Raw genomic sequence first — 25,102 nt, 5'->3', positions numbered from 1 at the left:
ACTCTGATACTACTTCTTATTACTAATGTATGTGAAATATATTAGTATTTCACACATAAATGTAGTATTTGCTATAGGTTTTTTGGTAGATATTATTTATCAGGTTAAGAAACTTCTATTTTTAGCTTGTTAATTTTTTTAAATCAGAGAGGAATGTTTATAAAATGCTTTTCAGCATCTGTTGAGATGATCATATACATTTCTCCTTTAATGTGTAATCTCTTAATTTAATAGACTTCCAGTGTTAAACCATCTTTGCATTCCTTGAATAAACTCTGGTAGTTCTTTCAGTGTACTGATGGATTCAAAATGCTAATTTTATTTTAAATTTTGTGCCTTTTTAATAAGTGAGTTAATTTTGTGTACGTGTGTGCTTATATATGGTGGGCATGCTATTCCTGTCTAGTTTAGATACTAGTTACATTAATCTCATAGAAAGCTTGTCATCTTTTCCAGTGCCCTAACACTGCTTTTTGTCTTATGTTCTGACATTGTGTAATGTATCTATTCTTTGAAAGCTTGAAGAATTTATTCGTAAAACTGATTGGCCTGATATCTGATATTGGACTATTTATATTTTTGACCTCATTTAAAGTCAGTTTTGGCAATTAGTATTATTATAAAAATATCTATTTCATCTACATTTCTAAATTTATTGGAATGAAGTTATACATATTGTTCTTATTTAAAAATTTTTTTCTATTAAAGGTGCTCTTAATTTTAGAATATGTATTGTACCAAGTACACAAACTAAATCTTATTCTTAATTACTCTAATATTGTTTATATTTCCTAATTTGTCTTTGTTTATGATCCTCTAGTGTTAGCTCAATGGAGAAATATTAAAGGTCTGGGAAGTTATTGCCACCATTGTGTTTTCATAGGATTACAGCCATAATCTTTAGACTGTTCTTGCTTCTAATCTTGTCCTAGTCAATAAACTAGTCAGATGAATCCCCATTGATATCATGTTAAACAAAAAAGGGAATTCTTTCATTGACTCATCACTGCCTATTTGATCATCCAGATTCTTAATCTTGTATCAGACATCCTTCCCCTACGTAATCTGGAACCTCATTGTATCTGACCTCCCTACCTTTCCCAGCACCGATACTCAGCTCTGAAATGAACCAGATCCTTGTTGTCCCCAAAAGACACCATGGCAACTCATATTACCATTTTTATTCATGCTCTTGGAAGCCTACCTCAGAACCATTTCCTCCACACTTGCTTCCTCCAAGGAATTCCTAACTTCCTCCCTGTAACATCTAATCACATATTGTGTTGGTCACCTCTTTGACATGAGAATCTCATCTCTCTGTACCAATTTAGAGGTTATACCCCAAATTAGCAGAGGCTTAATTTTATTCTGCTTTGCTCTGCCCCATAACACCCAGCAAGGCAATACTCAGTAAATGATTTAAATATTTAGAAAAGTTTACTAGTTTTTCATACTTTTGGGAACCTTCATGTGCTCATGTGTTTTGATACACTAAAGAGAGGCTTCTCATTGCCTGAACCTGATTTTGAGCAGCTACTTAATATTTTTATTGTTTTCTGTGCCATTCAGTAACCTCAAGGTGAAGTAACTCAAAAAGGCAGTTGCCCTACCTAATTTTGAAATTTGGCTGTCTTGTGGTGACAGTTCATCTCTTTTAACAGAGCTTTTAGCATGAGAGACTGTCTTTTCTGTTGTTGTTTTAACTGCAAATAGCCACCTGCCTGTTGTGAAACAGCCAGTTTCTGCTTATGGGTATTTGTTTTATCACCTGAATTTCCCTCTTCAAGATTCCCCTTTGCAAGAGAGACCAGCAAACTTTAAACACCCATTTTTCAAGGATCCCTTAAGGAGTCTGCAAATCTGAAAGGTTGGTTTCCCATAAAGGTTTCCTCAGGCACTTAATGAGATTATACAGTTATTGATATTCATACTAGGTTTTGAAGCAGCATCATCACTGCCCCCTCTTTGCAAATGCAGATTTTTTTTATGTTCTTATTAAATGAAATGCTCTACACTGGGCTGTGAAAGTAAAGGTCACAGTGAACAACCACACATCACATAGCTTTAGCCCTTTGCAGTTGTCATACTGTTTTTATTTTGTCTAGATACAGGTTAATAGGTGACACTGTGCTGATTTTAAATTAAATTTAAGTTTTGTTATGAGAGAAGTGTTTGGCTGAAAAAAAATCATATAATAGGGTTATCTATCTCTTTGCGTGTTAGAAGTAGTTATTTTAAACTTACGTGAATATGTTTTAATGGTGTTTGTGAACTTCTCTCTGAAAATTTAGAGCTGCCCATGCCAAAAAATGACTGCATGTAACTTTATGTTTTGTGTTCATTTGTTCTGTTGCTTCATAAACCATTTCACTTTTTGATCTGTCAAAAGGAGGATTCTTTAGATTTAATAAACAATAGGGTGCCATGTTGGTAAGGAATTTTTAAAATTCCCAAATATCAATATAAACACTTCTTTACATAATTCAAATTGTGACATTTTCAACTATTATTTGCAAAGAAAGGTCCTGTTAGTAAGACCTGCTAGTGTTCACTTCTGTAAAGCAAGGAGGTTTGGCTAAGTTTCCTTTCAATCATTGTCACTTGGAACACATTGCCAGCTGTGGTACAGCTACTTACAGGAGAGGCTCAGCACAGGGTCAGGGAAGAAGGGCACCTATGTTCAGAATTCTTTTTAAATGTCCACGGGGCAGTACCTATGGCCTAAATAGATGTATTTTTTAATTTTCTGTGAAGCCTCTTATAGAGAACATGCACAGGTCACACTTCCTTTTCTGAGGAAGGCAGTGCATTCTTTCATTTGCAGACGCAGGACAAGATTTACGAAAACACTCTTGGTAGCTAAACTATGTCAAAAAAATAAAAGATCTTGTAATACTGAGTGGTTTCTTCATTAATGTTATGAGATTCATGCTTGTGTTGATGGTAAAATGCAAATATAGAAACCTGAGTTGGGCCTTAGTTAAGCCTGTAAATAGAACTGAAGTCTAAATTGGAGAAGTGACAGCTCCCGATTTCATATTCATATTAAGTATGCTTTGTCACAGAAACAAGTGTCTAAAAATAGAACTGACTTCATTCGCCAGGTGATATTTTGACCTCTCAAAAAAGGTTTCTTTTTAGTTTGAACCGCAAGATAGTGGTGTCTTAGAAATTCAGTGTTAATTGCTGTTGGACTTTATCACATTTCGGAGTATTAGTGGTGAGTGTTTGTCGGTATCTTAATATATGGGATGCTCTTTTTTGGTTTATAAGGGTTCTAGGTGAGAGATCACATCTGAAAAACAAACAAATTTAACTGCTCAGAATCCTTTGAGTTACATGAAACATGGTTTTACTCTTCCTACATAAGTAGCAGAAATAGAATGTTCTGGGTTGAAATTATAATTCTAGAGTTTATTCCACTATTCTTTTCTTCATTTATTTAAATATTAATGTTTTGTTGAGAATGGGCAAACGTTTTACTACTTTTTGTACTAGTGCATTGATGGGTCTCTGCAGGACTAGAACAAGTCAGTTGGCATGTGAGCAGAGTGTGGAGAAGATGGAAATTATATTAACCTGTTTTGTTCTATACCAGTCTTTCTCAAAGTGTGGTCCAGGGACTTATAGAGGTCCTCAGGACCCATTCACAGGATCCATGAGGTCCTTCCTTTTCCAACTATATATCCGTGTGAGGGTGGTTTTTCTTCATATGCTTCATATAAGCAATCCATTGTAACAGATTGAATGCAGATGTGAAAATCCAGGTTTCTTCTTTAAGCCAGGCTGCTCTCATTTTTTTAAAAATTTGTAGTTATTTTTCATAAAAATATGTTTTTATGTTGACATTATTTTGTGAATTTTAAATGAAAATTATAAGGTTTTTTTCAGTTTTTATTTCAGATAAGGTAAATATCAATAGATATAACCCACATAAACAAAAGCTCTTTTGTGTTCTTAATAATTTTTAAGTGTAAAAAGGTCCTAAGATGCAAATGTTTGAGAACTGCTGTGCTAGATTAACATGTAAATATGGTGAAAATCAACCGTTTATTAATAGTTCCACTTCCCTTCTGAATAGATATGTATGTTCAATAATTGATTTTGGCCTGGATCATTTTCATTCAATAGTGAAAGACATATTTTGAACACCTCATATGCTAGGGTACCAAGATATGTAAGACTTTGCCACTACCCCTAAAGATCATGCCATTAAGGCCATTACTGGGTCAAGAGAGAGCATTTCTTCCAAAACACATACCCTGGCCCCAGTAGGGATGTCCACGCTACTGTAAAAGAGTCTGTCAGTACTGGGCAAATGGAAAGCATTCCTGATTTCATTTTGCTTGTAGTGTTGTTCCCTGAGGAAGGTGGTGTGGGAGAATTTTAAACTTTATTTCTGTTGTGCAGATAGACTAATAGGCATACTTACACACGCACAAACACACACACTAATATTTGCAGAGCTTACCAGCTACAGTTATTTAGGGGAGTCGGGATGGAATGGTAATGAAATTTTGTTGAGAGGCCCTTTTTATGAACAAAACAGAGAGCTTACCAGTAGCAATTTCTTACCCACTTTGGAAATCCCCTTCTCATGAATCCCTGATTTAGAGCTAAATGGTGTGAAAAATCATGCAGTGAGTTAGGATTAGAATTTCTGAGAGATTAACACTTAGATTCTGTAACAAGCTTCGTAAATGGTTTAATTTGGAAGTTTCATTTGGAGAAATGGGAGGGCTGTTATCAGGGCTGAAGATTTTCTGTAAACTTAGATTCCCACTCATTATATCTTTATGTATCCTTGTTTATAATAGATGGTGCTTTTCAAACTCAATTATGTAGACAGATTAGGTGTGTCCTTTCTGATTAAAACAGTTCATGAATTGCAGGTTTAGGGTAAAGTTGGAGTATAGGGTTTTCTTTTCTGAAGAGATGGCTTATTTTCTCCTGCGTTCTGGTCTGTCCTTAATATTTATGACCATTTACTATTTTAAGTATCCATGTGTATTTTGAAGGCTTTTAAAGAAAGAATGTTTTACTGCTGAAGGAATATACATTCTTTGAATATTTTTAAAAGATAGTTTTGCATTCTTAATATGGCCATATCAGGAGACAGTGTTGAGTTTATTTCACTATCTCCATTGCATAGATTTTTCTTTTTTTTTTCTTTTTTTTTTTTTAGGATGGCTCATCAAAAAACACTCCTGTAAGATATTATGAATCTCTAGAGTGGAGGGAGAATTGTAGCTCATGAATCTGTTGTCTGAAATCACCTTTTGAATAGCAAGCCTGGAAAAGTGAGATGTTGCAAGGGTAAACAATGTACAGATAATGATAGAGTGGAATTGACAAGCTGGTTAAAAAAGGATGATGCATTTCTAATTAGCCCACAGTGTCTTTAGTTAGAAATTAATTAGATACTGTTATGTAAATGTCATGCTAATTAAGCAAGAATATTGAAGTGTTATAAATCAACAAAAAAAATAGCTATTTTTGTGTATTAATGCTTTGCAGTTATCATGAAAGAGCTGATAGTAGAATATTTGATTATTGAGCTTCTGGCAATTTTTAGCTGACTGACTTCTTGACAGTCCATTTTTCCTAATTGATGTGGTTTAGCACATGGTATAACTGCAGCCAATGAGGGCTAGTGGAATCAGGATCCAAAAATAGCTACTCATCACAGCTCTTTTAACAAAACCTTTCTGGGTAGATTGTTGATCTCTGTTTTCAAGGTTAAGGAGAAATACTGTTTTTCTATATTTACTCAGCCTTAGATTTTGAGTGCCTAAGATGATAACCAGCATAAATGCAGCCGCCCTCCATGCCTGTGTTCTTGTCTTTCTCCTGAGTCATAGTCTTCAACCAGTCAGTTGGATTGACTACTATGGTAGCTCAGTGTTTTTTTGACATGCTCAGTAACTCTATAGGAGGCTGAAAAAGGTTCCTGCCACTTTGGCTTGAAATGTGAATGTTGATAGTTGACGGGATACCTTTATTCAGTCCTTCTGGTTTTGCAGGTTACAGTGACTTTTAGTATGCATATTTGACCCCCGTCTTCAACTTTACAGGGCTGAAATCAGTACTGGTTCCCTAAGAAAATCCACTACCCTGTTGCAAAGGCTGTAAAGATTTCTAGTTGTTGGGAATACAGCTGAAGAATTTCATTCCATGGCTCTCACGTGGAATTGCAAATGTGATCCATAGTGCTGCATTATGTATGACGCCTTTAATACAAGAATAGAAACATCCCTAAAAGACAAGATAGAGTATTCAGACTTACAGAATACAAACCACAAGCTACCACACACATTATTTACTTGCAGATTCCAGACTCTGAATTGTTGAAACTTAGGAAAAAGTTCTGAATGTAATATCAAATGAAAAATGGTAGTATTAAGTATCTTCAGATAATGAAGAAACTTGAAAAAATTTGACATGTTTAATTTTGCTTTAGCAAAAGAAAGCAAAAAACACTCATGGTGATGGGCTAAAAGTTTAGATGAGTTAATCTTGATATTGTCTGGTTCAGAATTCCCAGAGAGTCTGTCATGTTAAGCAAGGTACCTTAACTATGGTTTTATTTTTAATAGTTAACAACCCCAAACTTAACTGTTCCAGACTCACTTGCTACTTACTAATATAGGATAGAGGGTAATGGTGTGAATCATTCTGTGCTTAGAAATGCATTTATTTTCCCAACCTTCCAATCTTGATCCCAACACACACACATACACACACACAACATCACTACATTAACCTGTAGGACCCAGGCATGAAAAGACTTCTTCATCTTACTCTTCAGGTATTAGCTCTGTCTACCCTACTGTTTGGAAAGAAGAGGAAGAAAGGCCAAAAATAGGAGCAGAATTTACAATGATTTATGAGACCATACTCCAGCCCCCCTCTCAGACATTAGCCAACTCCATTCCTTGATGGAACAGATGCCCTGAGTTTGACCCTTAACATCAACTCTCAAAATTACTTTGTTTGCTATACCCACATGGGACTCATGTTATATTTTTATTGTTGTGGACTCAAACCTGAAAAGGTTCCCCTTGAGTGGCCCTTAATCTCCTGCATTCATTTTAACAGAGTTGATTTGCAATTAATTGTGTAAGGGGTAGATATCTTAATCTCCTGTGGTTACTCCTTTTATTTGAGAGTATAGGAATTTTATATGACAGCACAGTTAGTATATAGAATATATGTACAGTGTTCATGTGCATCTGTTCTGGAGTTTAAAGAGTTTCATAGGTTATAGTCTACCAGACCAAACTTAATTCCAAGCTCTCTGTTTATAATATTGTCCAATTATCAAAGCTGGGATATATTATCATTGCCAGTTACTCTTGCTGTCAGTTTGTTTTGGCTCAATTATGGTTCTATTTGTACTTTACTATAATGCAGTGAATACTTTGGATTGGGTTGTTAGTTTAACAAGCTCTCTGGAGAACACTTTCATGATGATGCATGTTGAGATATGCTAGGTAGCCTTGAAGTTATTTGTGTATTTGCCAAAACCTACAGAAATTCATTCATTAGGAGTTTTCAAAAAGATAAACTTTCAACCTACAAATGAGGTAAAGATTGCGTTTGTAAACATGGGAGTGTTAATTCATGAGTCCCAGCCAAATATCTTTAGGGGTTTTGATTTAACCAGTTTCTCTCTGCTCTTATAATTTTACTGAATGAATTATTTTATGTCCTTTAAAAAAATATTCTGCTAGTTAAGCTGTTATTGATGCTTGTGTTTTGTGTGGCTCACGATGTTGTGTGAACTCAGTGACCTTCGCCATATATTGAGCTGGGAGTTAGTGTTACCAGAGATTGGAACTAACTGGGCTGTTAATACGTACATCGTGCTCAGCTGGTTTAAAAATGTACACTAATCTCTTCCTATGCCCACCCCAGCCTATTGCATCCAAATTTCCAGAGTCAAGATTTGGGAATCTTTTTAAAAATGTACCCTTGAACTTTCTGGATTCCAGAAATGTTCCAGTAGTTTTATCTGGTGGTTGTTACACAATTATATATATGTTAAAATCCTTCAAGGTATATACTTAAGATTTGTGCACTTCATTCTAGTATTTCATTCTCTTTATGTTAAACCTCAGTAAAAAAGGGTTTTTTAAAAATGTACATTACTCTACTGATTCAGTCAAGTGGCTTGCGGTGGTCACTTATTGAACACTATTAAGGGCCCTTTGTCCATACAGTCATGACCCAAGAGTAGATGACAAAGTGAGTCTTGACCCTTGGGTGCATAAAACCTCATGGGAGAGAAAGTGAAGATACATAACATAAGGCTTTATAGTTTACGAAGTCTTTTTGTACAGATCTCATTAACACTGTGGCTTATGGGCAATTTTAACTATCCCCATTTTTTTGTTAAAGAAACTAAGGATCACTTACCCAGGATTACTCACTAAATAAAGAATAGTTGCAGGACTTAAGTACTTATGTTCCCAGAAATAAGAATGATTCATTTAACAACAAAAAAAACAAAAGCCAAAAAAATCACACATGGAGGCAGAAGCTACAGCATTTTATGGAGCCACAGAGCCAGTGCCCAGAGGGTTTCGAGGATGTAGGGTCTGTATTAGGTTTTCTTGCAGCTCATTGTCTCTCCATGTTACTTATTTTTATGTCACCAGTGCCCATTTGGGCCTCCTCTGGAATTTTAGTATGTTAAGCTTTCTCTAGTGAATGTGACATTTGTAATGAAAATTTTTCAATTGAAATGCCCTATTCTTTTGGTCTTTCTAATTTTTAATTTATTCTTGCCTCATTTTCAAATCCTTGAGAAGTGTTTCCATGTGATGCTGGCCAGTGATGAATAATCCTTCCTCCTGATTACATTTAGCATTTATTACTCGTTCCATATTCTTTGGCAGTGGATCATTTTGCATCCAGTTCTTTTTGGCTATCACGTATTGTTCTGTGTTTAAGTAAACAGATTTTATCTTTCTAACAAGATTATAAGCCCCAGAGCATGAGACTAACCTGTGGTGGCACATAGTAGGTATTTGCTAAGTGCTCTTTGACATTAGCAACACACTTACTTGGTTTTCCTCCCTTTTCCTATTTCTCCTCTGTGTCTTTTTACACCCACTAAGGTTTGCTGCTGTTACGGCCTTGGTATAGGAAAGAGTAGACTAATGATGAACTTCTTAGGTGGACTCTCCAGGTTCCAAAACCCATGGATCTTGGTGGCATAAACTCTAGGAACAGGTCTCTGAGCTCTTTCGTCTTTCCTTCCTTTCTGATGAGTAACTTCAGTGATATGAGGTCTTGTCATATGTGACATAAAACTATGCTAAGTAATCATGTTCCCTTTGCTATAGTCACCTGGGGAGCTTTTTCAAAATATATTTGTAACATTTGCCTGTGTGTCCCATTTCTTGATGATCATCACTACTGCCCCTCCCAGGGCATGTCAAAAACCACAGGTCTCCATGTTTACACAGTAACTTCCTATTTCAGTAGGTAGGGCATAGTTGATTGGATGTGTTGGAGTATATATCAATATCAGCTTAAGAATTTGTTGTTGGTCCTGATTCTGTAGAATGAAATTACTGCTTTTCAAGCCTTCACCCACTGACTGACTATATCTTTTGCATATTCTTGAATTACACCTATCCATCAGATCCCTGGGCCCACAAAGATTGCATGAAGGCTCTCTTTGTATCATATTTTTATAATTAAACTAGATATTCTTCCTTAGTCAGCAGTGCTGTCTTTAAATATTACAATGATCCTTATTTCTTCTGACAAGCTGTTTGTTTTTTAGAGAGTCCCCCCCACTTTAAATAAGGCCAGTGTTGGAATAAATTCAAAGGTAGGGTGACCACTGAGATAAGCCTGAGAAGGAGTACTCCTGCTTATTTCTCTGGGGAAAAACTCATTTCCCCAAACTTACGGGTAATTTACTCTTACCCAGATCAGAATTCTAATTAAAAATTTTTTCTTTAATGTCTTAACATTATGTGAGACTCGATTATTTTTTATGAAAAGCATGTTATAATGTAGAAAGAATATGGACCTGTAGACTCAATGACTGAGCTAAGAATTAACCTACCACTACCATTACCACCTTCATCTTTCCTAATAACCCCTCCTCATGCATATTTACAGGTTGATCCCTTCCTTTTCAGATTTCTCTTTATCCAGTATAGGAGCTCTGGGTATGTGGAGGATATGTCCTAACTGATGTGCCTGCCTTTCTGTTTCCAGGTGGGCCATGCACAGATACAGCTCATGTCTCGTTAATCACACCAACCAAAAGATCCTGTGGTACAGGTACGTACATCATTCTTATCTGGATTCATTCTTACCTGAATTATTCACAGGCATTAGCTACTGGTTTTAATGCGGTGTCCTTGCCGGAGTATGCTCTGATTTCTTCCATGATTTGTGAAGTGATGTATCATGTGCTTAGTATGGGGAGTGGAGTGTGAGCAGAGGTCGGAGTGATGCTCTTGGAGGTCAGATTCACGGAGTTAATGCTGGCAGCTAGAACCAAGAGGGTGGACCTCAAAATTTACCTACTTCCCAGTGTCTGAAGAATGTTATTAAGACCTAAACCATACAGAAAATGCAAATCGTTGCCCGGTTTCTAGCATGTGGCTAATTTGTATAAGTCGTGGACCTACTAAAAAAAACATAATTTAAATAGTGATGGCTGGAGGGTAAAAGAAGTTGTAGTACAGATAATCAGGTTAACTGACTAGTATAGTGTCCTAATAGTTTTAGAAAATTATTTCCTTTCATTTGTGCTAAAGCCATGGGGTGTGCTGAAATCATTCTTTTCAGATACATGGAGTCCCCAAAAAACCTTTGTGCATCTGTGACATTTTTATTAAGCGTGAAGCCATGAATCTTGTAGCTCTCTAAAGAGCACTCAGAATGCCCATTGCTCCCTTACCCTGTAGCTTAATTTATTTTCGACAGTATTTGCCTTTTTAAGTAATGCTGCCTGCTATTTAGAGTATCTTAAGGATTATATTTGAAAGAATCAAAATAATTATTTTGTTTTTCTAAAGGTCGCAAAGTATTTTTCATAACTTAAAAAGTCCTTTTAACTCCCCAGCAGAAATAGCACAAACTACCTCTGTGTACAGACTTACACTGAAACCTCAACCCCTTTAAATGCTCATAGTTTTGATGTTAACCTCAAACAGGCCTGTCCGTGCACAGTTTCAGAGTAACAACCAGGCATTGAACTCTGAGGAACTTTAATTTTACTCTTTTGTTCCAAATGACCGGTTTTGAGGCAGGGCTGTGTGAGATAGTCCTGACATGCTCCCATCCCTCCTGTGCTCAGTACCCAAGCTCCACTGGGTAGTTCCTGATTGAGACAGAAGAGAACTGTGCCCTGGGGTGAGACAGACCATCCTGCTTAGCCAGAGGGAAGTCCAAGAGCCATCTTCCTACCCACTCCAGCCAGAAGCCTAAAAAAACACTCGAGCCCTTTGATTACAGGTCCAGCGCTTCACACACACACAGGTTACTTTGGTCTTTCTTTTTTCCTTCCAGTTTTGGCCCTCAGGACAGGGTTTATGGTTAGCACTACCTGACATGTTCAGGTGTCATCAAGGCGTGAGCCTCGAGCGCATTGAGTCATCCTGAGAGATTTAGGAAAGAGACTTGTGTGCTCAGCTTAGACACTGAAACTAGTAGGAACCCCTCCTGAATATCATGTACTTGTGTCCTTCATCTTCTAGGCAGATCTGTTTCATCCTTTCTGTTCCCATACTATCTTGTGTATCTAAAAATACTAATACCATGTATTGCATGCTTACTACATTACCAGGCACCATTCAGTATACTTTACATACATGCATATTTAATCTGCAGAACAATTCTGCAAGATAGTTATTCCTCTTTTACAGTTAACCAAGACAGGCACTCAGAAATTTAAATATATTTCCTGGGGTAATATTACTAGTAAGTAATAGAGTCAAGATTTGAACACAGATCCTTCAGATCCTAAAGCCTGCTTTTCACTACATCATATTACTGCTTATCATATTTTATTATAATTATTTATGCTCCTAACCAGACAGTACAAAGCATATCATTGAATGAAATATGGAGAAAGAGAAACACAGATTTGGAATTATAGCAGGTAGTGACATAGTTTTTGAAACAGAATTCTAGAAGCAGATCTTGTTTCAGATCCTAGCCTAGCCCCTTACAAAATATGATTTTAAGTAAATATCTCAAAATTTGTTCTTCATCTGTAAAATGAGGTGATAAATCTCATAGCTTGATGTAAGAAAAGAAATGATACACATAAAGCTTGCATAGTAGATCTTCAGTAATGGTAGCTGCTATTATATTGTCTTACCATTAAAGATTATGTGTATACAGTGGCCAATCATTAGATAGTGTTGGTAACACATCAATCGGTATTTTAGGCAGAAAGGAGTTAGATTAGAAGTACCAGAATGCATTGCCATGCCTAGTTTCATTAATTGGCTTTATGTTGATCACATTCTTTGTTGCATGTCAGTATTATAGTAGGAACTGAAGGTAATGTTTTAAAGTCTCCTTACATGAAATGATAAGTGAGACATTGAGCTCTCAGTCACACATTTCCAGGCCTTCTTTTAGGTGAATACATCCCTCTTAACTAGAAAAAGTTTGAGAGTTTCTGGCTTGGAAGGAAATTAATGCAATGTGCAGGTCATCTCCTAGAAAGCCTGAAGGAAAGTTGAGATTTCTCACTGTGGACATTAAAGGTCATCAGGTTCAGCTTGCTGTACTTCTTCTCAAGTAGCCGGTCACTGGCCCCCTCAGGCTCCCCCAGTTAGCCTGAAATAATGGCCCTGACTCTAGAGGACAGAGCTTCCTGATTTTCAGAGGTAAATTAAATGATTTGATTTGAGAACCACAAGCTGACTGTCTTTGTCTCCATCTTTCTCTCTGTCCTAAAATCAGCAGGTTGCCCATGGTGGGGATTCTGAACATTTTTCTTATGAATCAACGCTTTTTTTAGTGTTACATTGCTGGACTGTTCCTGTATTCTTGGTGTCTAGATTCTTCAAGAATAGGACTCATGCCTCTTAACACATGCTCTGGTGCTTCTACCTCAAGGGACACAGTGACAGTAGCGCTCCTAGAGATCTTCCAGAGCACAGGGCTTCAGGCACAACTGATAGTAAATAATTACTTTAACACACCATTGTAAAGCAATTATACTCCAATAAAGATGTTAAAAAAAAAATTACAGTGGTGTCATTTTTTAGGAGCCATAGAGTAAAGCCCTCTGAATTAGATCTTACTGACCCCCTCCCAGCCAATGTATCCATATTAAGTTTGGACCTAAAGCAGCCTCCAGCTTAATAATGATGTGTGCTAGAAAAAGGATACTTAGGCTAGAATAAAGTTCTTTGAGTCACCGATCTCTGAAGAAGGGCACACAATGTACAGTCTGTGAGGTATGGAGAGAAAATCATAAAAGCTCTTTATCTCAGCCCTTTAAAATTTCTGTTTCACAGATTAATTTCATAGTTATGTATTAGCCCATATGTATAGTTTAAAATCAGCAAATACACATACAAATATATACATATTAAAGGTACACGGCCAAGTGTCTTAGATGGGAGTGTGCACTTAAAAAAAGTTAGTGACCTCCTCAGTACACAGGTCATTTTCTTTTTAGTACTTTGCAAATTAGATCTAAAGGTTAGCATTAGATCCATTATTAATAAGTCAAGGAACGAATGTAGCCTGAGTGGTTGATAAGTGTCTCTATTTGTATCTCAGGTGACTACTGTTTGATCAGAGGGTATTGTAATTTAGAGAGGTGGACAGCAGTGCAGAGTGGTGGGTCTGTAGCCATCAAAAGTGAGAGAGGGGAGGGGACCCTTTAAGAAATTGTTCTGTGGTAGCTGTGAGTCTTAAGAAGCAGATTGCAAAAGGCAGCAGTAGTGGCAAATTAAAGATCAGTTCGTGTTTGTGAGCTTGGTGGGAAAGGCTTTTCTTTAGATGCTGGCTTTTAGTCACATAGCATTAACAGTTAAACTCGGTGATCTTTAGATGGAAAAAAATAATGGCACCTTGATCATTTTTGGTATTTAAGAGAGAAAAATTAAGTGCAGGTGTGTGTGGCTTTGTAGCGCTCTGGGATATCTACAGTCAGCAAAGACTGCCAAGTCCCAGGTTGCTTTTGGTTAGAATGTGAGAGTTAAAGTATATCACACCTTCAGATTACTAGAGAACGCTTACATTTCTTCAAAGAGCTCAGAATGTTTTGCACATGTTCCCTTGTTAATTCTCACAACATTCCTGCCAAGAACACGTATATTGTGAAAGAAAGAGTTCGCTTTCCTTGGCAACAAACTACCAGAAGATTCCCTTTTGTCCTTCATCTTTTCTAACTATCAAGTTATACCTTAAACAAAACTTGTAATCTGAGCTTCAGTCATCTCCTTTAGTCAACTTTTTTGGGAATGTATTTGGATACTTAGGTGAATACCTTCATGAGGTCATATTTTTATGTTTAAAGTGTCTTGTGGGGAAGAGGTTTGTTGCCTTTTCTTAGGATTTCTTATTTAAAGACATGTAATCTTTTTTTTTGGTAAGACTTAATTTGTAGAGTTACAGCAAAAGAAATGTTCTTTTGTATTTTATTTGTTGGCGTTTGCCATTGATGAACCTTAAAATTTAAGCTATAATAGGCAGATAGAACCATGCCTTCCTTGTCTTAAATTTCCTTGGAGAATTTAGTCTCCCTCCAGTAGAATCCTTAACAGTGACCAACCCAAGAACCCTACTCCTTCCAAGTGGGGCATTAACCAGTTCTTAGCTCTAGGCCCTAGGTTGAGTTTATCAAGGTTGACTTTTTAGCACATGAAAAAAAGGAATTTGCTCCTTCCCTAGTTCACCACTCTTATATGGCTTTTTTGTTTGTTTTTTCATTTTATAGTCCTTTCATTTCTGAAGTTAAAATAAGAAAAAAGTTACAAGTTTACAGACTAGGTGGTCCTGTCAACAGACTTTTGCTCCACTATATCTTATATTCACTTTTACTCTTTTTCCAGCAAGTATGTTGAGTAAATAATATTCTCTCTGATAGACTTGAAAAATGATGGTTTTAAAATGCTGTGTGTATGTTAAAAATGTGATTATAATTAGTAGAATAGCAAGTAAAATAACCATTTGTGGGGCCATAAGGGAGCTGTAGTATTGCCTAAGATGAAAGCAGATGGGACTAGAAACTGTCCCATTAAACATCAAGGCAGGTTTTCCCAGAAAGTATCGTCTTTCCACTCTATAAGAAGCATGCTAATTCATTTTAACTGTATATCCCTTGCCTGATCTCTCCTCCCCTCCCCTCTCCTCTTTCTTCTTTTCTTTCCTAAAGCACATGTTTATCCTTTTGGGTCACCTATTTCAGTGTGATGAACAGTGACATGAACTAGATAGCCTGGTATTGTTCATTGTTTCCTTTTTTTTCCCAAAAACCTTTTCTTGACTCACTTCTCTCAGGCAGCCTGCTCATGATATTATTGTCTGTTCTTACAAAGACAAAGAGTAGAAACTCCTTTTCACCTGGGAGTTCAGAGAAGATTGATGTGCTAAACACTTTCCACATCAGTGTTCAGATGCCAGTTAAAGGGAAATGTCTCATTGTCATTATGTTACCAAGAGGTTTATATAAGATCTTTTAAATTGATCCAGAAGCTAAAGGGTGGTAGTGTTAAATCAGAGGTGGCCCTATAAATCTTAGAAATACCTACAGTTGTGTGTTTTATCTCCTGGTAGATTCAATATTCATGGAAACAGTGCATTTAATCCCAGAGAGTTGAGTCGGTGACTACAGACTGTATTGGTCAATATCATACACTGTAGGTAACTCTTCTCAGAAGGACTCTGTGAAGCTTTAAAGGAAGGAAGGTGGCTTTGGGTGTGAGTTCAACTATGTAATTCAGTTTGTTCTTTATTCTTTTTTTTCTTGGTCCTTCAGGTATAGCTTTTCCCTCAGGTCTGCAATATCAGCATTTGAGATAGAAAATTAGAAATTTGACCTACTTATGTAATATGCAAGTTCCCATCAGGAGAATATTAGGGAAGATACAAACCTTTCATTTTTTTATTAGCATTTTTTAAAACATCTTTATTGGAGTATAATTGCATTACAATGGTGTGTTAGTTTCTGCTTTATAACACAGTGAATCAGCTATACATATACATATATCTCCATATCTCCTCCCTCTTGCGTCTCCCTCCCACCCTCCCTATCCCACCCCTCTAGGTGGTCATTTTTTTTTTTTTAATTTATTTATTTATGGCTGTGTTGGTTCTTCATTTCTGTGCGAGGGCTTTCTCTACTTGTGGCAAGTGGGGGCCACTCTTCATCGCGGTGCGCGGGCCTTTCACTGTCGTGGCCTCTCTTGTTGCGGAGCACAGGCTCCAGACGCGCAGGCTCAGTAGGTGTGGCTCACGGGCCCAGTTGCTCCGTGGCATGTGGGATCTTCCCAGACCAGGGCTCGAACCCGTGTCTCCTGCATTGGCAGGCAGATTCTCAACCACTGCGCCACCAGGGAAGCCCCTAGGTGGTCATTTTTATTAGTATTTAATGTAACCATTGAAGAAAGATCAACATACTAAAACTGTCATGGCAAGGGAAAAAGTATTTTAAAAAATGTTTTACCTTGTGCACTCATCATCTTGAGTCCTGGGGTGGGGGACAAAATGAATACCAAATATTAGGCAAGACTGCAAAAATTTCTCTAATCTAGAAGGTGTCATCTTGCTATGTTTAACATAGGAAAAAAGCCACAGGTTATCATGGTATGCCACAGTGATTGTTTACTGACAGTGCTTTTTGGCCATTGAGTGGATAACTGGGAAGGGAGATAATCTGCTAAATGCTTTTTCTTGTGGGGTTTTTTTGTTTTGTTTTTTTGGTAAAAAGTTTAATCTGCTTGATTTGTTGTATATGTTAAAGAATAGAATGAGGTAACAAGGCTCATTATAATAAGATGATTTGATACTCAATATGTAAATAATAGAAGGTAAGTTTAAAAGCACCTCACACGATGTATAGATTTCAGAAAAGCTTAAGGAAAGCTTACTGTTTTTCATTTGTACCCCTAAATGAGAGTTAGGCCCCATTGCCACCAATTGCTGTGTTTGTGTTACAGGCCAGCTAGACTTGTATGTGTAAGTTTGCTGAGCTTGAAGTCAGAGGCTTGTTTCAGAGGCCTTGGTTGGGTTTTACTTGTGAGAAGCAGTGGCTCCCCCTCTGAGAAAAGGCTGATGGAAGTGAATATCAAGCCAGGGTGCCAGTCTTGTCAAGAGGAATTTTTGCACTTGAAGGATAAAAATGCACTCCAGTATAAAGAGGAAAAGGCAGTGTGATGAGCTTTGTTGCTGTTGTGTGTGTGTGTGTGTGTCCGTCTGTCCGTCCTAGGCTTTGGTGTTGAGCTGCTTGTCCACATGCTTTGTGCAAATTCAGGTTGCTTGGATCCTTGAATGCAGTTACAACTGTTTTTTTGCCTTTATGGTCATTTATTTTATCACAGCTTGCACTCTTACCAAGGAGAAAAGCCCTGAATTTCCATTAATTAGTTGTTCTATTGCTCCACTGGGGCAAAATGCCTGAGCCAACACTATTTAAAAAGGATATCAAGGGAATTTAATACCCCTTTCCTCCTTTGAAACTTTTGGACTTTTTGGGGGGTGGATCTGGGGGGTGCCTTTCAGGTTCTGCTCCATAGCACTTGTGTGCCTGCTGGAGGGCAGCGTGTTAGAAATGTGGCTTTCCTGAAGCAGTCTTACCAGGAGCGGGATAGAACAACCACAGAGCTGCATTATAAATCATCCGAGCCTCACAATGATACTGCCCATTAAGGAGACTTTTTTTTTTTCTACCCTCCTCAGTTCCTGGCTGTACTAATAGAACAGCACATCAAGCAAGGCTGTAAATAAAAGTTATTACCTAATAGGTGTGTGCTGAAGTGGAACGGACGGAGCTGAGGCATGGAGCCCTTATTACTGCTCATCAGCAATTATAAACAGGATAAAGTGTCTGGGACTTGCGCTGATGCAGCGAGGGCTAATAGAGGCTGGGAATGACACTAGGCTGTGATAGGATGATGTATGCTGATGGGTGTTTACTGCCTCATCGTGCTGCTTGCTTCCAAGACAAGTTGTGTTATCCATTTTCCTGCTTGCTCATCTATCTGCAGAAGCAGTCCCATTGCCTCTCCTGCCAGCAGGTGGGCTGGCATTTATTTCTCATACCTGTGTCTGCTTCTAAGGCACCCCCGTTGAGAAGAGTTTCAGAAATATTTCATAATCATGGCCAGTTAAAGCCGTGATCTTATTGTATTGCCTGCTGTTGTGGTTATAGATCACACCTTCAGAAGTGGTTGCTTACCTGGAATATAGGACAAGAGGAGACACTGTAGTTAGTCAGCCAGTCTAGTACTTTATTAAAAGACTACTGTGACAAAGTCCTGTAGTAGATTCTGTAGGAACATGCAAAAGAAGTGATAAACATGCATTTTGCCCCTGGGAGCTTATACCATAAAGAGACAGAATAAGTACAGAAGCATAAATACAACTAATTCCAGCTTTAGAGAGCAAGAAATGTAACTAATGTTTATTTTTAAAAGTGAGGACAGGGAGGATAAATTATGCTAATTATTAAGAGCAAATATACAAATGTGGGTTGTTTTTTTTTTTTCTTTTAAAGAATTATCTTCTTGGTGAAATGCTTAGAATTTAGTGCCTTAGTATGAGGGTTAGGGTTAGATTTAGAGTTAGAGTTAGAGTTAGGGTTAGGGTTAGACTAACCTAAAGTGATGAAGGGCTACTGGAATGTGGAGGGAAAGTCCAGCAGTGGGGATTGTGTTTTCCAGTGAACAGAAAACTGCAAATAAAAACCTGGCAGTGCTTTTGAGTAGCAGATAAGCACCTAATACTTGGGAAAATTGAGATACAACTCTGTTCAACTTTGATCACTCAACTTCACTAAATCACAGTGATTAGACCTTTGCGATAGGAGAAATCTTTGCAGAGCCACAGAGGAATGCTTTTAAAAGGGTTTACCAGTTTGATCCCAGGAGTTTATGAGCATTCTGGATTTGTTGTTTGTCACTTGTGCCTTTAAGTGAATACACCTCTTTATGCAGTACCTTCAAAACTAATCTACCAGGAGACCTCCTGCCGTTAGAGGAATTGTAGTTTTTCTATGGAGTTCTTTGATGCCTTAAGTTATTTTAAAGAAGACTGATAGATTATAATCTCAATATTAGAAACCAGATAAACCAAGAATTAATGTGATAGGAGAGTCCTTCATTGTGTAAAATGTCTGGCCACTGGGTTATATGGATAGGTTTTTTTCCTTTTGCAAATTAATATTTGACTTACCAAAGAACCAGTTCATTCAGAGTGCCCTGTGGGTAGTGGCCAGTGGAATGGAGGAATAAAGATAACTGAGAAAAATGTTTTAAAATAATAATAACAGGATTTGATGACTGATTAGAGTTGGCTGAAGAAAGCATGCAAAGTTTATAAACTTGGGGAACTGAGGGAAGAAAGATGTGACTGATGGCAGGGAGGGAATGGGCAGAAAAACTCATTGAATGTATTTTCAGTTTTTGATGAGCTAGATTGTAGATTGTAGATTGTTGTAGATTGTCCTGTAGAAAGTTAAAAATACAGACCTAGTTTGGAAATCATCGATCTTGAAGCAGTGATGAAAGGTGTGCAAGTGGGTAAGGGAACAAATACAGAAGAAAAAGGGGCTAAGGGTTGTACTTAGGGGGCTGGGAAAGAGAAGAGGAGCCAGTCAGTTAAGGAAGCTAAAGAAGGGAGAAAACTTCATACAGCATCATGAAAGATGCATGAGAAGAGGGGCCAGGAAATATGAGGACTAAGGAAAGCTGTTGCCTATGGGTAGCAGAAGATCATTGGAAAACCTGAAAGAAGTTAGTGTCATATGGTGGGAAACCAAAGCCTGATGGGAAGTCATTAAAGAGGCATTTGATAACAAGGAAATAAAGGCAGCAGACAAGTCATTCAGTTAAGGAGTTAGTTGGGCCATTAAAAACCAGTAAATAGTGGTGGTTGAAGGGAGAATCAGGATCAGGCATTTCTTGATGCAGAGGTGGTTAAGATAGGGAAATATTTTACCCTTGTTAAGATACAAAGGGAAAGTACAAAAAGAAGAGAAAGAAGTGGAAAATATTAGAGGAGGAATAGAAAAGGTGCACAAGCAAGATTCTTTAGAGGCAGAAACCCAGAAGCATTAGTTCCCTCCTAGAGTATAAGCGAAGAGATACAGATATAGATAAATAGGTTTTCTCTTTTAATATATAGACAGCTGAGACAAGATGCACTACGGAGTTCATCCTTGAAGGTCATCATTTTCTGAATAAATAGATCATACAGCTATCAGTAGCAGTAGAGAACTGAGAGAACTACTATGGACTGAGGGGGGGAAATAGGATTTCTAAATAGTAGCTAATCCAAACTGTCATTAAATAGTTTAAATTTATAGTGGGCCAAAGTGAGACTTTCTCTGGCTACTATATTTAACCCAGAAGAAAAGCACGAAGGGAGAATAAGTGGTACTCATTTCTTTTTTTAATTATATGTTTTCATTTTTACAAAAGTAACACATGGTAGCACATCATAACCCAGAATAGTTTATAAGAGAAAGATAGCGTAGAGATGGTCCCACCCCACAAAACTGAACAGCATCTCTCTCTTGACAGTTTCTGTTTTAGTAGTTTCACTCTTTATGTTACCTTTTTACTAACTGTGGAAGAAAGAAAAAATGCTTATATTCATGATTTTTGAGATGTCAACTGGTTTGAAACACAAAGATTTAGCTCACACAGTTCCTTATCCCAGCATTTGAAATTTATGTTATTTGTTTTCATCCTTTTCTTTCTTTTTTTTTTTTTTTTAAATAGGTACACTTAATAGGTTTCTTTTTTTTATAAATTTATTTATTTATTTATTTTTTGGCTGTGTTGGGTCTTCATTTCTGTGCGAGGGCTTTCTCCAGTTGCGGCGAGCGGGGGCCACTCTTCATCGCGGTGCGCGGGCCTCTCACTATCGCGGCCTCTCTTGTTGCGGAGCACAGGCTCCAGACGTGCAGGCTCAGCAGTTGTGGCTCACGGACCCAGTTGCTCCGCGGCATATGGGATCTTCCCAGACCAGGGCTCGAACCCGTGTCCCCTGCATTGGCAGGCAGATTCTCAACCACTGCGCCACCAGGGAAGCCCCTTTTCTTTCTTAATCCATCAATTTTCAGCACCATCTCTTAATGAGGATATTAGTACCTGTGATAAGAGGTACTACCTTATCATACCTCCTGTCAGCTACACTTATACTTTTTATATTGTCACAGTTGTTAACTATTTATTTTTGGCCTATAGCCACAAGCAAATCTTCCTTATTATGTCCATAGGTTGTTTTTTTTAAATTGAAAGCCAATAAATGACATTTATATTATTATGACTCTGTAAATGTTGTTCCCTGCCAGGAGGCCAAGTTATATGCTAGGAATAGATTGCTTTTTCTGTGGGTCTCATGTCACAGTGCCTGGGCCTGTAAGGAGAATGTTCTTACATCAAAGCCAAATCAGGTTTTGTTGTTGTTGTATTCCACCAGTTGCTCAAAAATCATGCCACATTTTAGTTTGCTCTATATTTGGATCGTAATTTTTTTTTTTTTTTTTTAGAAATTCACGTTCTTTTATTTATTTATTTATTTATTTATTTATGATTGTGTTGGGTCTTCGTTTCTCTGCGAGGGCTTTCTCTAATTGTGGCAAGTGGGGACCACTCTTCATCGCGGTGCGCGGGCCTCCCACCATCGCGGCCTCTCTTGTTGCGGAGCACAGGCTCCAGACGCGCAGGCTCAGTAGTTGTGGCTCACGGGCCCAGTTGCTCCGTGGCATGTGGGATCTTCCCAGACCAGGGCTCGAACCCGTGTCCCCTGCATTGGCAGGCAGATTCTCAACCACTGCGCCACCAGGGAAGCCCTGGATCGTAATTTTTTTAATACAGTTTTTTTTTCTTGGAACTTGTACTTGCCTTTCTTTTTTTCAAACCTGTATTTATACCTTTCACTCAAGACCTCCCTCCTGGAGCCCACCATCTTTCTGCCTCAATCTAGACTAGATGTTTTATAAGCCTATTTTGTCACCTCAGAGTTTCCCTTTACTGTTCTCTCTTTTATTCCCTCATTTTTTGAAATACAACCCCGAAGTAAGTTCCTAAGAGAAAGAGTGTTGGGATTCTTGCATATCTGAAAATGTCTCTTCTGTCCCCAGCTTGGTGGAAAGTTTGATTAAGTATAGAATTCTTGGATGAAAATCATTGCTCCCTTGTCTTCTCACATTTCATGTTATTGCTGAGAAGTCAGATGACACTGATACTAAGTAGTATAGCTAGGATTTTTCCACCTCAAGAGCTGTTAGGATCATGTTTTTATTCTTGGTGTTCTAAAATTTGTAGTAAGTATCTGGTGGTCGTCCTTTTTTTTCCTCATTCAAGATGCTGGATACTTGCTAGGCCCTAAGATCTGAAGACTGACGTACTCCTTCATGGAGCTGCAGACTGTCTTTGACATTCCCCAACCCAATGTTCTCTTCTCTTCTGGGACTCATAATATAGATGTTGGACCTGCTAGATTGGTGATCTTAACCTCCTTTCTTATAGTCTCCATCTCCTCTCTGTGTTCTGGGTGAGTCTGTTGACTTTACCTCTCAGCTTTTCTTTTGATTGTATTTCAACAATCAAGCTTTCAGTGCGCTTGCTCTGGTTCTCTGAAGGTTTCTTTTTCATAGTATCCTATTCTTGCTTATGGATATAATAAGAATTACTATCATATAGTAATATCTTCTTTTTTTAAGCCCTGTCTGTCTGTCTGTCTGTCTGTCTGTCTCTGTCTGTCTGTCTGTCTGTCTGTCTATCTATCTGTTGTGGCTGCGCCGCACCACGTGGCATGTGGGATCTTAATTCCCTGACCAGGGATCGAACCTGAGCCCCCTGCAGTGGGAGCGCGGAGTCTTAACCACTGGACTGCCAGGGAAGTCCCATACAGTAATATCTTCTGACTGTATTAATTAGTGGTTAGACTTGTGCTCTTCTGTTTGCTGAATTCTCTGTGATTGCTTTGAGGCCAGTTTTCCTATTTATCTTTGTCTTTTACTTCATGCTTCAGGTTCTCCTTATCTGCCTGGTGAAGCTTGGTTTTCTGTTGACTTTATATACACACACACACACACACACACACACACACACACACACACACACTTATTTTTGGCTGCGTTGGGTCTTTGTTGCTGTGCGCGGGCTTTCTCTAGTTGTGGTGAGCTGGGGCTATTCTTCGTTGCGGTGCGGTGGCTTCTCTTGTTGGGAGCACGGGCTCTAGGCACGCAGGCTTTAGTAGTTGTGGCATGCGGGCTTCAGTAGTTGTGGCTCACGGGCTCTAGAGCGCAGGCTCAGTAGTTGTGGCGCACGGGCTTAGTTGTTCTGCAGCATGTGGGATCTTCCTGGACCAGGGCTCGAACCCGTGTCCCCTGCATTGGCAGGCGGATTCTCAACCACTGTGCCACCAGGGAAGTCTGTTTGTTGACTTTTAAGAGAAAAGGCCTACATGGGTGGGCAGGGTTTCTACCATGCCTCTTTCTTGAATGGGAATTTTTACTGGGGCTCTGTGTGGAATGGAGTGGGGACGAGGTGTTAACTGGCAGGGTCGTTGTGAGGAAGTTAAGAACCTAATGGAGGAGGAAGACTGGACTACGAGGAACCATAGAAATGGCTTTGCCTAGGCAGGTCTTTCAGTTTCTCTAGACAGGAGCTGTCCAGATTTCTGCCAGGTAAATATGGCCTGCTGCCAAAACCAGTATAGTTGTTTTACAAAAAAGAAAGAGAGAAACAAATAAAAGTGTTTTCAGTGCATCCCCTGCTTTCTGCCCTGCTTCTCATTCTGCTTCTCTTAAGACTTTTCCTTTGCATGCAGCAGCTACCACCTCTGCAGTCACCAAGTTTCAGCCTTAACCCACTCCCATTGCTACCACCGTCTAGAGATTTGTTTAAAATCTCTTGCTGATTATGTTAAACATACACAATTATATTTATTGCAGTGGGTTCATTCTTGTTATTTTTGTGCTTTTATTTCAGTTGGGTCTGGGGGTTGGGATCAGAGGAAAATGTGTTTAATCCTCTTGAACTAAAAGTTATCTGGGACAAAGTCAGGACTGTGCTTCCTGATTTAATCATTGGTGGAAGACAGAAGGAAAGGGTAGCCTCAGTAGTATGTGGTTCTTTGGAAATGTAGGGGATAGGATCATACCCAAGGTAAAGCCCCTAATCCTGAAGGGAAGGGAGATATATGTGTTCATGGTTGAGAATGGGGGCCTCTAGAGGCAGACCACCTGGGTTCACATTCCAGTGCCCCCTTTTACCAACTATATAACTGGGAGAATTGTATCTCTCTATGAGCCTTGATTTTCTCTTCTGTAAAATAACAGACCCAGCTATTGAGTTGTTATTGAGGGAAATGAAATAATCTATTTAAAGTATGTAGTGCCTGATAAATGCTCAGTAGGTAATAGAGATGTGGACAGAATGTACCTGATGGTCTGAATGAAAGGAAGGTAAAGAGGAGTTTGAGGGAGTGTGGAGGAAAGTAAGAAAGAACTCACATAACTCACATGATCTGGTTGGACAAAGAGGTGGAATCAGAAACTGGTAATGAGGGCCCGAGGCCAAGCAGATTGGAGAGTGCAGACCTGGAAAGGAAGAAGTGAAGGATAGTGGAGTCAGGGGCAGTTAGCAGCCCTGTTTCAACAGATGAGGGCGGTAATGACAGAAAGCCCAGAAAACCCCTTCTTAAGAAAACTGGGCATCAGAATGGGTAAATCAAACTTCTTTTTTGTTCTGTTTTGTTTCTAGGCCTTGTTTTAAAAGTAAAATTTTACTGTATGTGTTGGTATAAAGTAATTCTTACAGAAATTTCACAAGCTTGCTTTCCAAAAAAACAATAAATACTCTTATTTTCTGAGCTCTTCTCTAAGTTTTTATATTTATAATTGAGAACTCCTTCCTTCTGAGGCAAA

At 38.3% G+C, this 25,102-nt stretch overlaps 1 protein-coding gene across 2 annotated transcripts in view; it reads left to right on the top strand.

Annotated features, from left to right (window-relative positions):
• Window positions 1–25,102, top strand: part of ZFAND3 (zinc finger AN1-type containing 3) — a 336,221-nt gene that overhangs the window by 269,811 nt on the left and 41,308 nt on the right. For both annotated transcript variants that reach the window (XM_036869699.1, XM_036869698.1), the window contains one exon: window positions 10,240–10,305. In XM_036869699.1, coding sequence (XP_036725594.1) covers window positions 10,240–10,305 — 66 coding nt within the window. The remainder of the gene's footprint in view (window positions 1–10,239; window positions 10,306–25,102) is intronic.

Source organism: Balaenoptera musculus, chromosome 11 (genome assembly GCF_009873245.2).
Source record: "Balaenoptera musculus isolate JJ_BM4_2016_0621 chromosome 11, mBalMus1.pri.v3, whole genome shotgun sequence".
Taxonomy (NCBI): Eukaryota; Metazoa; Chordata; class Mammalia; order Artiodactyla; family Balaenopteridae; genus Balaenoptera; species Balaenoptera musculus.
This window is presented reverse-complemented; position numbering and strand designations above follow the sequence as displayed.